This window comes from Delphinus delphis, chromosome 3 (assembly GCF_949987515.2).
Source record: "Delphinus delphis chromosome 3, mDelDel1.2, whole genome shotgun sequence".
In the NCBI taxonomy this organism is placed as follows: domain Eukaryota; kingdom Metazoa; phylum Chordata; class Mammalia; order Artiodactyla; family Delphinidae; genus Delphinus; species Delphinus delphis.
Genome location: NC_082685.1, coordinates 40,616,739 through 40,632,208, shown reverse-complemented (window position 1 = coordinate 40,632,208; position 15,470 = coordinate 40,616,739). Strand labels below are relative to the sequence as shown.

The following is a 15,470-nucleotide window of genomic DNA, read 5'->3' as shown; positions in this document are numbered from 1 at the left end:
GAGCTGATCTCCCTATGCTATGCGGCTGCTTCCCACTAGCTATCTATTTTACATTTGGTAGTGTATATATGTCCATGCCACTCTCTCACTTCGTCCCAGCTTACCCCTCCCCGTGTCCTTAAGTCCACTCTCTACGTCTGTGTCATTATTCCTGTTCTGCCCCTAGGTTCTTCAGAACCTTTTTTCTTTTTTCTTTTTTTAGATTCCATATATGTGTGTTAGCCTACGGTATTTGTTTTTCTTTTTCTGACTTACTTCACTCTGTATGACAGACTCTAGGTCCATCCACCTCACTACAAATAACTCAATTTCATTTCTTTTTATGGCTGAGTAATATTCCACTGTATATATATGCCACCTCTTCTTTATCTATTCATAGCGGACACCATCTTAACCAAGCATGAAAGGTTAATATCACCAGAAATAAGGTATATTCATGTATCCCCTGATATGTATGCATAGTGCAAAATGCATAATCTCAATCTAATCATGAGAATATATCAGATAAACCCAAATCACATGGCATTCAAAAATGAACAATGCAGGCTTCCCTGGTGGTGCAGTGGTTGAGAGTCCGCCTGCCGATGCAGGGGACACAGGTTCGTGCCCCGGTCCGGGAAGATCCCACATGCCGCAGAGCAGCTAGGCCCGTGAGCCGTGGCCGCTGAGCCTGCGCGTCCGGAGCCTGTGCTCCGCAACGGGAGAGGCCACAACAGTGAGAGGCCCGCGTACCGCAAAAAAGAAAAAAAAAAAAAAAAGAAGGAACAATGCTTTTCAAAAGCATCCAGATCATAAAAGACAAAGAGATACTGAAATCTGTTAGAGATTGGAAAAGGCTAAGGAGACATGACAACTCAGTGCAATGTGGGATTCTGGATTGAACCGTAAAATGGGAAAAAAAAAAAATGGTGAAATTTGAATAAGGTCTGTCATTTAGTTCATAGAATTGTACCAATGTTAGTTTCCTACTTTAGGTAACTTATGTAAGAGGTTAACATTGGAGAAACTGGGTCAAGAATATGCAGGAAGTCTGCAGTTTTCACAGCTTTTCTGTAAGTCAGAAATTATTTCAAAATAAAAAGCGTTTTTTGTTTTTTTTTTTAATGGACAAAGTGGTTTTTTAAAAAGGGACTGGGACTTCCCTGGTGGTGCAGTGGTTAAGAATCCACCTGCCAATGCAGGGGACATGGGTTCGATCCCTGTTCCAGGAAGATCCCACATGCCACGGAGCAACTAAGCCTGTGCACCGCAACTACTGAAGCCCGCATGCCTAGTAACAAGAGAAGCCACCGCAACAAGAGAAGCCACCGCAATGGGAAGCCTGTGCACCACAGCAAAATGTAGCCCCCCCACTCACCCCAACTAGAAAATGCCCGTGCAGCAACAAAGACCCAATGCAGCCAAAAAAATAAGTTTAAAATAAATTAAATAGAAGAAGAAAGAAAGAAAGAAAAAGGGACTAAGAACTAGGACTCTAGCATCAGAAAGACCTTGGGGTCCCAGTCCTGGCCCCGCCACTTAACTAGCTGGGTGATCTTGGGTGAGTTGCTTATCTTACACTGCAAACCTGTAGTACAATGGAGGAAATATTAGAATCCACCTCATAGACTTGTCGAAAGGGTGAAATGAGATACTGCCAGGAAAGAGCTTTGCATAGTTCCTTGCCCTTAATGAAAATAGCTTATGAAAAAAGAGAGGAACATAGAAATTTTGAGCTACAAATGAGGTGCTCTCAGGGTAGATTCTCAGAAGCATTTCCAAGAGAACTTGACCCAACTGCCCACCAAAGTACTGGGTCACTGACTTTGAGAGACTATGATATAGCACAAGTTCTTCTGGGAGATCTACTTTAAGAAATATTTTTCTTTGCCAAATGTTAGCAGTGATTATGTCCAAGAGGTGGGATTTTTGTTTTTATCTTCTTTGTTTATCTGTATCTTCTAGTTTTCCAGTAATGAATGAGCATATCTTATGGAAAAACTGGTTTTGGGTTGTGTATGGGTATCTATGGCCTCTTCCCAGCCCTTAAAAGGCACTGAATGTTCTTTTAGCTGTGAACAAAATCAAAACAAACAGTGAAAGCCTGTGTTTGTCAGGTGAGGGCAACATCCCCCCGGAGAGTAGCCACTTCCCCTGAAGCCCATGAAGAGGAGAGCCCAAGGAGGCTGTCTCCTGTAGGGTCAGGAGGCCCCCACTGCCTTGGCTGAGAAGGCTTCTGCCTCTTCTGAGAAACAAAGCAGCCCTTCCCTTCACCTTAGAAGCTCCGTCCTGAGATAGGGGAGGGGGTGGCTTGGTGCACAGTTGGGAGGGTTGCAGAGATTTCATCGGTCGGTGGCCCTAATCATACGCAGCTGAGCAAGTAGATTCTCCGAGGGATCTGATGCCAAAGTTGAGAGCTGGCAGCCTGCAGGCTGTGTTTTGTTTAGGCTGTGAAGCATATTTGAAATTTGGAGGCAACACTTAACGCTTGGAAGAATTCGAATAAAACTGCAGAAGCTCTGGCAACCTCAGACCAGCCTTCCCAGATAGCAGCAATTGCCTAGAAATGACTAGACTTTCCCATCGGCTGGGCTGGGCTCTCCTGGGTTTGCCGCAGGCCCTGTGGCACGATTCATTCATGGGATGACCTACCAGGCCTTGCTGTGCCTGAGTTTGAGACCCCTATTCTCCTGGCCCGCCTGGACCACAGAGCTGGTTTAACGGCCAAGTGCGGCTGACACTCAAGTTTTCCGGTTCCCGTGGAAAAGCCCTTTCCACTACTTCACAGAAGTTGCCCGTTTGGGTGTTTTGTTTCCCCAGTGCTGCTTCTCTGTGTTGCCCCCCAGTAAACCCGCTTTAGTATAGAGAGCTGACATCCTCTCAGAAGGCACCTGGACCACCCCTGTGGCCTTCTAAACCTCTGTGCCTTGATGCACTGAGCCCTGCATCCCTCGGGCAAGTGCCCTCTTCTGATTGAAAGGCTGGAAGTACACGGCTGATGCAAAACACAGTTTGTGTTACATAATAAAAACTCCTGGGGCATGGCGGAAGATGTGGACCTACATTTCCAGCACCCCCATATCAGCAGAGTTGAGCACTCTCTCCTTCAGTCTCTGATGCACATCTGTGAGACCGTTAAAATCACAGAACATTGGAACAGAAATTGTTCAATCCCAGTTTCTCATCTGTAGCTCTCTTCATGGTAACAGGGCACCTCCATGTGCTAAGGGACTCAGTGATCTTAGAAATAAAATCATGCACATTCATTGCATTTATTTATTTACTTACTTACTTACTTTTACTTACTTACTTACCCACCCTAAGTGAATAGGAACAAAAATACCATCCAGCTAGCTAGGCCCCAAGAGATGGAAGCAGACAGCTGATTCTGTATTTCCACCCTTCATTTATTTCAAGGTGCACAGTGACTGGAAACTTATTCTTCCAGCTACCATTCCAGAATTGCAATCCAGATTTTGGCCTTCTTTCAAGAGATGGCAAGATCTGCCATCACTAAACCCCATTCTGACGTAGTAACAAATAATCAGATGGCGTGAAGTAGCCGCTCCACCTTTATCTGGCAGCGGCTCTCCAATTGCCACGGACAGCTCAGCCCGGGGCTCCCTCCTCCCCCTGCTTGTCTCACTTACCTGCAGCCAGTTAAGGTTGCTTTGATACAGTATTTTGCTCCCGATTTACAGCCACAGAATCTGAGTTTCAGAGAGACGAAGCTCCAGGATTGGAAGCGTGGTCTGGGCCTACCACACTCTAGACCCCAACCAGAGTCAGAGGGTTCTTGTGGCTGATGAGAATAAAATTGAATCTCTGGTATGAGGCCACCTCCTATGACTGTAGACACCTGGGCTCCAAGGCCCAGCTCTCACAGCTGGCCCTCTGACCATCCCACCTCCTGGCCACACTCTGGGGAACTGCCTCTGCCGACGTTCTTTTAGCTTTTATGTTGTAAAGCCATCTTTACTTTTCAAAGGGCTTTCTCAGTCATTGCTTCTTTATTCCAGGCAGCTGTGTCACAGGGGCCAAACACACGTGACTTGGAGTCATAAGACCTGGGATCACATCCTAAGCCCTGTTCTGTTTTCACTCTATGACCCTGAGCGAGTTACTTCACCCTCTGAGCCTCGGTTTTCCCCCCTATGAAACAGGGGCAGTCATACCCATCTCAAAAGATGGCTTAACCACTACGGTATAGGAGTGTCCTAGAGCATCACAGAGATGCTTTCTGCACAGGACTGTGCTTTGATTCTCTCTGATAGCAATACAGCAAGGAACTAAAGCCAGCCCAAAGGATTTTATCCTTTTTACTTCCTAGCAAGTGCAGTGACCTGCTCTGTCCAGATATTATCCACTCTGCTCCTGTTCTCTGCCTGAAGGTTGGATTTCAAATGACCAGGGCCCACAGCTCATGCACGTCCTTCGTCCATAGCTTGCAGCCAAACCTTTGCCAACATGTGTAACCAAACCCTGTGTGACTGAGGGGCACAGGAGGAGTCCAGATGAGGGAATGTTCTGACCCCAGCTGTTTTTAAAATTCCTATAGTATACAACTGTTAAGAATGTGAACTTTGGAGCCCAGCTTCCTGGATTTGAAGCCAAGTTACTGCACTTCTTAAAGCCTAGTTCCTATATGTATACAGTAAGAACAGCCATCATGCTGACCTTATAGGGGGTTTTGAGCATGAAGTGAGTTAAAACATGTAAAGTGCTTAGAATACTGCTTGGCATGTATTAGCCTGAACCATAAAAAATTACTAACATTGATGGTGTTTGACCTAAAAAACAGTAGTTTCGCATGGTCCAACCTAATTGTAAGTACTTAGTAGGTGGTAACTCTTTTGATTGCTTTCGGCAGCGTGGAGATAGCCTCTGGTGATGGATGGATGTTCACAACTTTCTTTTACTTTACTTGCAACTCAGAGGGACAAGCTTTTTCCTTACTAACCTAGAAACTGGAGAGCAAGTAGTCATGCTTTTCTACCCAGGGGGCTGCAGGCAAGGGATTTGCACATGGTCTGTGGTCCCCTTCTCTGGGCAGGCACGCAGCCTCCCTGGGCATGGTCTGGTACTTCCTTCACTCAGAAGAAGGGAACGTCGCATACGACTGTAAGCAGTCCTAGTCCCATGCTGGCCGTTATAAAGTTGTCTGAGGGGCCCTCACCTGCATGAAAGGCATCTGTCGGATAATGGTGTCTGCGTGCAAGGCGCGTGTGTGAGTCCTCAGCAGCCGCGGGCTCTCTCTCTGGGCAGGAGCTGGAGTGGCTGCTGGAGATCAATCGGCTCACCCACCGGCTGCTGTGTAAGCACATGACCCTGGACAGCTTCGATGCCATGTTCCGGGAGGCCAATCACAACGTGTCTGCCCCCTACGGCCGCATCACCCTGCACGTCTTCTGGGAGCTGAACTTCGACTTCCTCCCCAACTACTGCTACAATGGGTCCACCAACCGGTAAGGGAGTCTCTGTGCAAAGCAGAGTGGGGGTGGCAGTAGAAGCAGCCAGCTGTCTCCTCCAGACAAGCCCTGTCAGTGTCATCAGGGCCTGGCTCACGGCCAGCGTAGAATAAGTATGTGCCAGAGTCACGGAAGGGTCTGGGAGGGATCCACACACTTAGCAAGATGGACTTCCGGTTCTCTAAAGATTTGGGACTTTCAATCCTCTTGTGCAGAGATCTGCACACTCCAGCCCACGAGGCACCTCTAGTTGCCAGCTCTTTTTGTTCAGCCTGTGAGCTAAGAATGGTATTGATATTTTGAGACGGCTAGGGAAAAAATCCAAAGAATTATAACTTGGTGACAAGTAGAAATTTGAAATTCACGAAGTTTTACTGGAACTCTGGCATCCGCGCTCACTCATTTACGGTTTATGAGCTTGTTTATGGGTGCTTCTATGCTACAGCAGAGTTGAGTAGTTGTGACAGAGACCATCTGGCTGGCAAAGCGGAACATATTCGCTATCTGGGCCTTTAAAGAAAGAGTTTGCAGCACTCTACTCTTGAGGAAACCAAACTGAGGGTGGAGGGTCCAAGCCCTGGAGAAGGCTGTTTCCAGGCCCACCCTGTTCTCGACTTTCTTGACCACTGTCTGAGCAGCTGCAAGCCCAGAGTTGAGCCTGTGAACCTGGATTACAGTGTTCCCATCTATGAAAAGGAGACAGTTAAACGGGAGTCTGTCAGAAGTACCTGTATAGGCCACGGCCTAAGAAACAGTGTGGGTGTGCCTGATCAGGGAGGGCTCCCGCTATATCAAGTCCCGTGAAGAATAATATTGGGACCCAGTTAACTCCTGCCCCATCTCTTTTCTTCTACTAGTTTTGTCCGAACTGCCATTCCTTTCACCCAAGAACCGCAAAGAGATAAACCCGCCAACGTCCAGCCTTATTACCTCTATGGGTCCAAGGTGAGTGGTCTTGCCTGTGTCCTACTTCTAAGAGGACTAGTGAGCAAAAGCAGGTAGAAGAGTGTTCCCCAAATCAGAAAAGCAAGAAGCATGGAGATACAGAGGCAGCAGTGAAATCCAGGCAGAAACAACTGCACGTATATTCATCTTTATTTGTTCACAACTAGCAGGGGTGAGGGTGAGCGCAGACCTGGTGGGGCTGGATTCTGGGCAGGAACAGTCTGGGGAGGACTTTATGAGGCAAGCAGGGAAATAGGCCTGTGGGTCTCCTTGTCTCGGCGTCCCATCGCCTCCTGTTCTCGGTTGATTCATTGTGGTATCATCCTGCGATTCTGGGATTTTGTGCTCCGTGAAGATGAGGGATTTGCAGATAGGAAGCAGTTGGGAAGGTGGAGCTTTGAAGGAAATCCCAGATGGCCGGAGTTAGCGCTGAGGGGTCTCCTCCTGTCTCTTTGCTGCTTTGTTCACAGTGCCAGTCCTGACACTAACAAAGCTTCCCAGGTGGTGCCTGTTCTGAACTTTCAGTCCTTTGCCATTCGTTAAACAGACATTCCTTAAGCCGCCACTGTAGGCCAGGTGCTGGGCAGGTTCTCCATGCTGGGGATTTAGCAGAGGTTGAAACAGACGCATCTCCCCCCTCCTCCAGCTCCATTTCCACACCCGGGGTGGGCACTGGGGGACACCCTTCACAAAGTCTTACCATCACCATGACATATGTAGGAGATCGTTTCTTACCCTGCGGGTTTGTGTGGGAGAACGCTACAGAAAGGGTGCAATAGCTCAACAACGGCAAAAAAGCCAAGATTTTTGTGTGTGTGATGCATGAAAAATGGCCACCTTTGACCCCATTTTCACAAAGTAAGCACAGAGGGACTTAGAAGAAGAAGTGACTGGATAAATATAGCATGGTTAGAAAAGGTGCTTCTCTAGGCCGGGAGCCCTAGGTTGGGAAGTGTGAGGAACCAAGATGAGTGCCCTTCACTTGGGCCTGAATGTGGGGCTTAGAAAGTCTTAGGATGATGCTGAGAGAGTCCAGGTGTCTTCTCCAGAGCAGCCAGTCTGGTCAAGGCAACTCTCTCAAATCAGGGAACCCTTACAGACAGCACTGTAGACAGTCACAGTCATGGCATGAATTAACAGTCACTCACAAAGTAACTCCCTTTGCAATACTCTTTCAAACCTTGCTGATTATACCAAGGAGCAAGTCTTATGTTTGCGGTACGCGGGCCTCTCACTGTTGTGGCCTCTCCCGTTGCGGAGCACAGGCTCCGGATGCGCAGGCCCAGCGGCCATGGCTCACGGGCCCAGCCGCTCCACGGCACGTGGGATCCTCCCGGACCAGGGCATGAACCCGTATCCCCTGCATCAGCAGGTGGACTCGCAACCACTGCGCCACCAGGGAAGCCCTAATCTCCCTTTAGGTCAGAGATGAGAGAGCAGGCCCTGAGCTCAGAGTCCTTAGTAGGCAATAGTATCCAAGTCAAATTTAGTATTGTTTTGTTTTCATTCTATTTATTATGTATCTTCCCTTCTATTTATAGCAGGAGGGTGCTGGTTTTTCATTTGGGGAGTAGCATAAGCCTATGTTTTAAAATAAGTTTAAAAACTGAGTCAATTTAAAGAAAAGGTATTGTTAATAATCGTAAAGATAGTCTGTGGTTTAAAAAAAGGTGAAGATGGGGTACAAAATGGTGTGCGATTGGCTGAAAGGTGGAAAACACTCTAGAGCAAGGCTTCTTACATCTTTCCAAAATAATCCCCCTCAACAGCAGAGGAGACTGGACGTTTGCCTCAGCTGACTGAAAGCATAACTCAAGAGCCCATCTTCAACTCAAAAATTTCCTGGAAGTTTTGCATTTTATTTAAGTCATGCAGATTTCACTTTCTATACCATAATATATTCATGTTTGTTTTAATATTGAAATAATGCTTTTAATTCCTGAGACACCCTACCCTAAATGGACACTCCTAAGAGATGCCGTGTTACTCCCTTTGCACACCAGGGGGTTATATGTTTTCCAGCTAGAGAAGCTTTGCCAAAGGGCATTCATCCAACCAGGTGGTCCATGTGTCAGAGCTCTGACATTTGAGGGGAGGCGAATGGGTAGTCTACAGATGCGTTTTTACCAGAGACCTGCTGCGTGGAGGGCTTTAAGCTACCTGATGTGGGCTGCCTCCCCTCCACCTCTCACTCCCCAAAATGAGGCAGTGCGGCAGGATGAACACCGCCCTCCCTCTTCAGGGCACCCACGTCGGGGGCATCCTGTTTGGCCACTTCGACTGCGGCTTCTGGTTCCGCGTCAGCTCTGGAGTTCTTGCGTGGCACTTCCACCAGGGGGAGCCCCTGCAGGTCTTCCTCCCCCTGACCCAGACCCGGGGCCTCCTCTGGCCATCTCACCAGGCCATTGGCTTCCTCCATGAGGCCGGCTCTGTAGGACCATCGAGGCTCATGGCAACGGATACACCAGAACTGGAGGCAGATGAAGGCTAAGACTGCTGTGAAGCAGGCCAGCAGAATGGCCATCAGCACCCAAAGGGAGATCTGGGGGTCCACCAGGGAACTTCCCGCAGCCAGTGGACTCTTATCCAGGGTGTGGAACATGGTGCAGTAGTGCCTGTAGGGGAAGAGGATCTTCTTGCAGCTGATGCACAGGAAGTAGAGAGTGGAAGGGGTGAGGTGTTCCAGCACCACAGAGCTGATTGTTCGAGGCACCTTCTCCTCGTGGTGGAAGCTGTAGCGAAGATAGCCAGAGAAGATGCTGTTCCAATTGGGCCTATACATAATATGGTAATAGTCCTCCAGGCAGGGCTCCGAGGACGACCAGGAAATGATGGCTCCCGTATAAGAAACGTTCCCAACCTCGATGTTCATCTCGATTCTGAAACCAGAATCAAAGTGAAGAGTGTCATCTCCTCATTTAAGTGTTTATTTATGATAGTCATAGCCACCATTCATTGAGCATTCGAGATGGGGACTAATATTGACCCCGATTTACAGACAAAGAGATGGAGGCCAAGAGGTGACAGTGCTCAGCTAGGCAGCGCCGAGAAACGGCAGAACCACAGTTCAAATCAGGGCTGTCTCATGCCAAAGCTGGGGGCCGTCAGGCCCCAAAGAGATGCACGCACATCCCCCAGCCTCATCCTGCCGCGGCTCAGATTCTTTAAATACAACATTGTTCCCAAACCTTAAAAAAAGAAGGGGAAAAAAGGCAGTGAAAGGACAAAGCAGCACAGCCTCAGAGTCCCCACGTGAGTCCCCACGGGCCTGTGACCTCCAGGTCAGGCAGTTGTTTCACCTAAAATTTCCCTCTGGAACTCCTGTTTCTGCCCCAAGTGCTGTGAGCTCATTCATCTAGAACATTCTGGCCACTGTTTTTAGCTTCCAAGTGCTGTTGCCCGTAGCCGGAGGAGATTTGCATCATCACTCAGCAGGAGCTGATTTCTCCCCAAAGTCTCTGCTCATGTTTTGTCCATTCGTTAGCTTTTTTCAAAGCCGAACTACCCAGAAAATTAGTTTCACAGGTCAAGATAATCAGCTCCGAATACCAAGCATCACTGCTGCTGTTTGATAACTGCTGGTCCTGTGACTGTTAATGATGGTAATAACCAGCAATAGCGAGCAGTTGCTATGTCACAGGTCACTAGAAGCTCAACATATAAGAGTAAATATCCTTTGTTCATCACACCCTCCGAACTAGATTCCCATTCTACAGATGAGCAATCTGAGAGGAGCCATCAGCTAACAGGTACAAGACCCAAAGCCACGTAACCACTGGATTTACAAAGACAAGGCTGCCGGGTTTAGTCGTAGAAGGTTATTGCAAAATGAGGTGCTGGTACCAAGACTGGGTTGCCGTTTTTCCTGACACGTGAAATGAGCCCTCTTCAGATTGCCAGCCCTCTCGCTTTGCTAAAAGTGCGCCATCTTCAAGCTTTTTCGTTTCTTTTTAATTCTATGTGTTTGAGAGATATTGTTCTCCTCTACTGAATTTCCCCTGAGCTAAAATTCAGAGACAGCCATAGTCAACCTGTGTATGTTCACGGATAGATCTCACCCAGCTCAGTTCTCTGCCCCTCCTCTCTCACACGAAATGCAGAAGGTTTCATTTCAGATTGCAATGACAGAGTAAAAAACAGTCGATCAGATTTTAACCTGAATTGGACATTAAGCCACACGGATTTCGATTACGAGCTGCTTTCTCTCCTCCCTGCTTCCCTCCAACCACCTGTGTTCGTGCCCGTGCTCCTAGAGGAAGTGAGCTACAGGAAGATGCCCAGCAGTGAATGATTTTTCAGGCCTTGTTTTTCTTCTCTATGGATGACAATGAACTAAAATGCTCAGGAAGGGGAGTTCCTTTCCGTTTGGCTGGAAATTTTCTCCCAGAAAAATGGGGGATGAAAGGGACAAGGCAGGTGTGCTCAGATCCCTCCAGCGAGAGTCTTTGCAGAGACACTGAGTATCTGCGCTCCCTCCATGGGTCTCCTTCTCATACACACCCGTCCACCCCGCCACACCCGTATAAATAGGGACCACAATGAAAAGAGCTTAATTCATTACTTACGATACAGAGGCAATAGCCCTCATAAACCCATCAGGAGTGATCAGGAATGCTGTTTCTTGTCATGAATCTCTTCTGTTTGCCTCACATCTGTGCTGTCTGTCTTTGCAGACTGAGTTTTCTACAGCAGACATTTTGAAGAGCTTTCTGTCAAGATGCAGCATTCACAGCTTTTACGACTAAATGTCTCCCATTATTTATTTTTCTTCCACTGCTTCTGTTTTTAAATCCCCCCTATTTTTAGCTGTTCGTATTACCATTGCCTGGCCCTCCTCCAAGCAGTGTGAAAGGAAAAGCCATTTCCATTTCCAAGAAGAGCCATTTGTGTCCCTTACCTGATGCTCACAGTGGATCCGGTTAGAACGCAGCCCTCAGAGGCAGAGTGGACCAAAGCTGAAGGATGTTGCCTTCTCCCTCCTCTGCTCTGGGCTCTACTTGATGTCTCTCTCACCACTGTGTGAGTAATTCCACTGTCGCCCCCAACGCTCACATTATTCATTTCTTCAGATCAGTATCATTCACCATGGCAACCAGCAGGCATCTGTACGCATGATGTTTCAGGGACCAGTCTGGAAAGGCTTTTGCCCAGTGAGAGGAGCTCTCATTCCTTGGGCCAGAAAAAAGAGGCAAACAGTCCCCTGCACACTGATCCTCAGAGTGGTACTAATTCTTCAAAGTCTCCTAAATTGTGTCTCTAATAAGCTAGTTATCATTTTTTTCCCCATCTAGACCTTCTTTGGACAATGGTTGCAAATGCAAAGCTGCCGTTCTTGTTTTCCCACAAGTAAAACAGTAATTACATCCTCATCCCCTCCCACCCCACTGCCACCGCACCTCCTTAGCCACCTCTACACCCTCTTCTTTCTTTATTCTTGCCTCCTGTGGCATTACCTAGTTGTATGCCACTGGTCAAGACACTTCTATTCTCTGGGCCTCAGTTCCATCATCTGTAAAGCTGATCGCTTGGGCTAGATCAGGATGTCAGGTAGAAAACATGAGTGCTACCCCCCTGGCCAGGCCTGAACCCATGTGAGGCTTGCTGAACCGCCAGGACACTCGTACTGAGTTGGTCTGAGCATTCCCCAGCCCTACCCCTCACCAAATTCAGGTCCACCCAGAACCTCAGAATGTGACCTTAATTGGAGGTAGGGAGTTTGTGAATTTAATTAGGTAAGGATCTGGAAATGTTATCATCCTGGATTTAGGGGGAGCCCTAAATCCAATGACTGGTGTCTTTATAAGAGAAAGGAGAGGGAGGTTCATACACAGAGAGATGCAAAGGGTAGAAGCCATGTGAAGACAGAAGCAGAGATTGGAGTGATGCTGCCATAAGCCAAGGAATGCCAGGGACCTGCAGGAGCTGGAAGATGCAAGGAAGGATTCTCTCCTAGAGCCTTTGGAGGGAGCGTGGCCCTTCCAGCACCTTGATTTCAGGCCTCCAGAACTGTGAGAGATTCGAATATTTGAAGCCACCATGTTTGTGGTAATTTGTTACAGCAGCCCTAGCTCCGATGGATTTAGACCTGAATCATATAACACAAATTAGGCATTTTTAAAAGTCATCTTTTTTCTTCTTGGTTCTTGGCCAAAGTATCCAAGTGGACCCAGGAAGGTCTCCTTTTGATTCACATCAGTGATAATCAAAAAGTTATAGAGTTGCCCGGTGAGTCACAGACCCTCCCTGGGCCAAGGGTCTCTGTGAGGGCGTGGGGTCTCGGAATGCCCGGTGTCCCTCAATTAGACACTTGCTCTGTGCTTCCCTCCTGTGGCATTCAGTTTTCCCAGGGGTCTGTCTAGAATCTGCTGTAATGCATGCTAATGGCGACTCCCTGCAGAGCATGAAAGCGTCCTCTCCACAGAAAGGCCAATGCAGTAGTTTGCAGATGCCTTTTGAAAAGGTTATTTTGAGGGGAATAAAAATACCAGCGTTAGGAGGCCTGTGGAGTGACGAGATGGAGCTCAAGCCTTTGCCACTGAAAACAAGAATTTATTTTTAATGCTCCTGGATGCCATTTTTCACCCTGAGCTTTTTATTTGAGAAGTTGAGACACTTGGAGGATGTAAGGCCTAGAAGTCCTCCTGGTTCGCAGATCCGGAGAGAAGGGATGTCTTTCCTCAGGCCGGGTGACTGATTAGTGGCAGAGCCAGGAGCGGAACCCGGGTCCCTGCCTCCAAGTCCAGGGCTTATCCTGCTCCTTTGGGCCATCACCGTTCCCCAGCAGCACCCAGAGAAGCCAGTGAGCCCTTGTGGATGAGACGGATCATCTGGGGACACTTGGCTCAGGAGATCGCACCCCAGCCAGGCTCACTGTCTTCACCTTCAGGCAGGACCCTTCTGCAGTCACCTGAGTGGCAGCCTCTTCAGCTGTCAGGCCAGGTGGTCCCTGGTTGGTTTACACCAGTAGTAAATCATTGCCAGAGGAAACGAGCCAAGAGCGGGATCCCTGCTCCCTCCCTGAAGGTGGCAGTGAAGGGGCAGTGAGAGAGCATACCTTGGTCCCAAAGCTGATTGGCACCCAGGGGCTGAAGTCCCCAGGCTAGGTTCAAATCCTGACTCTGTGGACAAATTTTCTGACTTTCCTAGGCCTTGGTTGACTCTTCCGTAAAAGGCAAATATCAATACTACCCACCTGATAATGTTGTAGCAGTGAGACGAACCCATCTCTGTAGTGCTGAGCTTAGGAATAGTAGCCATTATTATTAAGAAGAAAATGTCCGTGGGTCAGAGCCATTTCCTGAGTTGGTCATAGCTTCATCCAGAGACTGTAATGGACAGGGTTTGCACTCTGCATGATGCTTCCTTCCTTTTCTCTCCCCTTAAAACAGCTTTATTTTTTTTTAATGTACACGCTCGTTGTACATAAAGAGTATCAGAAAGTTCAAAGACAGCAGTCAAAATCCCATGACTCAGAAATAACCACTGGGAACATTTCAGTGCGTGAGAAAAAGTGTTTTCTCATTTTACCCAGGGGGAGCTCTTTGAGGTAGGCCGTCTTATCACCATTGTACAAAGGGAGAAACTGAGGCTCAGAGGGATTAAGTAACTCGACCAGTATCACAAAGCTAGGCTGTGGCAGAGCAGGGCCCTACGCTGAGGTCTGTCGGTCCAGAGCCCAACCTCCTGGCCAGCCTCTTCGATGCACTGCCGTGCTGCTGGGTCGACCTTCAGTCATAGGTGGTCAGCAGTAGCTCTTTGCCTTGTGGTTGACTTGTCAGAGAGCTAGAGGCAGGACTTCGCAATTTGGTGGGTTCCAGGGTGACAGGAACAGGCAAGGAATTAAAAGACCTCAGAGGAAACACCCAGCCACCCGAAGGTAGCCAGCAGAAGCAGTGAAAACATCAACTACCTTTGGAGAAATTCAGTCAGCAAGTGTTTCCTCTTCCGGAGTTTGGAGTCCAAGTACCCCTGCCTAAGAGCTCTGTCACTTAGGGTTAATATTAAATGTAAAAAGCCTTTAGCAACTGGTCTAGTAACTGAAATTAGTATATGAGTGGAAACTTTAAAAATATCTCTGAGTAATTAACTTGTAGAGAGTCTATCATAAAACAGCCTTGCAAGTGATATAGATTGTGGCACAAATCATTCCTTAAATTTTACCAATAACTTCCCAGTAATGTTTTGGTCTTTAGAGATTGTGGGTTTGGTCTTTTGTTTAGTGTCATCATCGGTATCTAAACATTGCCCTAGTATGAGCCTTGATTCGACCTCAGGGGTATTCATCATACACACCAGCACTTCCCTGGTGTCCAGTGGTTAAGACTCTGCACTTCCAATGCAAGGGGCACGGGTTCAATCCCTGGTCAGGGAACTAAGATCCCACACATCTCATGGTGCAGCCAGGAAAAAAACCCAAAACACACACACACACACACACACACACACACACACACACTGTTTCGCCTTTAAAAAAATGTGCATCAGTGTCACACATTAATAATATGCTCCAATTCCTGAATCAGGATGATTTCTTGAGATCTCATAAAGGTATCTATTTTGTGCAGGATCGATTTAACCAAGCTTGATTTTAAGTGAGACATCCTAAACAGGGTACATAATTAGTTTCGAAAGGCAGACATTGATTGTAGCCTGAGTCAGCTAGCAGGGTTGGTTCAGTCTAAGAGATTTGTAGCAAGTGTCCAATGTCTGAAGTCATGTCGCATTCCTGTTTTTCTTTGCCAAACCTCAGAAAATGCCCCGGCTCCCACATTCCCACATTTTCTCAATAGGGCCCAGCCTCCTATTGAGCCAGCAGGTCAGATGGGTGCCCTGCGTGGGTGTGTGTGCATGCACTTTCCAGCATGTGTATGTGTTTCCTCCTGCATGGGTGTGGTGTGTTTTTGGTGGGGGGAGTTGGGAATAAGGGGAGCTTGCTCACTTAGAAGGAGGATTTGAATTCTGCTCATTTCGTGCTGGTCCTTGGGCCATCCACTGAGGCCTGAATGGTCCAGACCAGAATCCAGGACTGATGGAGGAATGTCAACAAGAGGCCTCCTATGTGCATTGAGCGGGTCTGTA

General features: G+C 47.8%; 2 protein-coding genes across 4 annotated transcripts in view; one reads left to right on the top strand and one right to left on the bottom strand.

Annotated features, from left to right (window-relative positions):
- Nucleotides 1-15,470, top strand: part of CYFIP2 (cytoplasmic FMR1 interacting protein 2) — a 131,974-nt gene that overhangs the window by 72,603 nt on the left and 43,901 nt on the right. For both annotated transcript variants that reach the window (XM_060008452.1, XM_060008453.2), the window contains 2 exons: nucleotides 5,245-5,444; nucleotides 6,305-6,392. In XM_060008452.1, coding sequence (XP_059864435.1) covers nucleotides 5,245-5,444; nucleotides 6,305-6,392 — 288 coding nt within the window. The remainder of the gene's footprint in view (nucleotides 1-5,244; nucleotides 5,445-6,304; nucleotides 6,393-15,470) is intronic.
- Nucleotides 7,355-11,392, bottom strand: FNDC9 (fibronectin type III domain containing 9). Of its 2 annotated transcripts, none has more exons than XM_060006832.1 (2): nucleotides 11,290-11,392; nucleotides 7,355-9,580 (listed from the first exon to the last, which is right to left on the bottom strand). In XM_060006832.1, exon 2 carries the CDS (start codon nucleotides 9,262-9,264, stop codon nucleotides 8,581-8,583), a length of 684 nt encoding a protein of 227 aa, XP_059862815.1. In that variant the 5' UTR covers nucleotides 9,265-9,580; nucleotides 11,290-11,392; the 3' UTR covers nucleotides 7,355-8,580. The 2 variants fall into 2 exon arrangements, with proteins under 2 accessions (XP_059862815.1, XP_059862814.1); XM_060006831.1 differs by having other exon boundaries at nucleotides 7,355-9,271; nucleotides 11,290-11,386.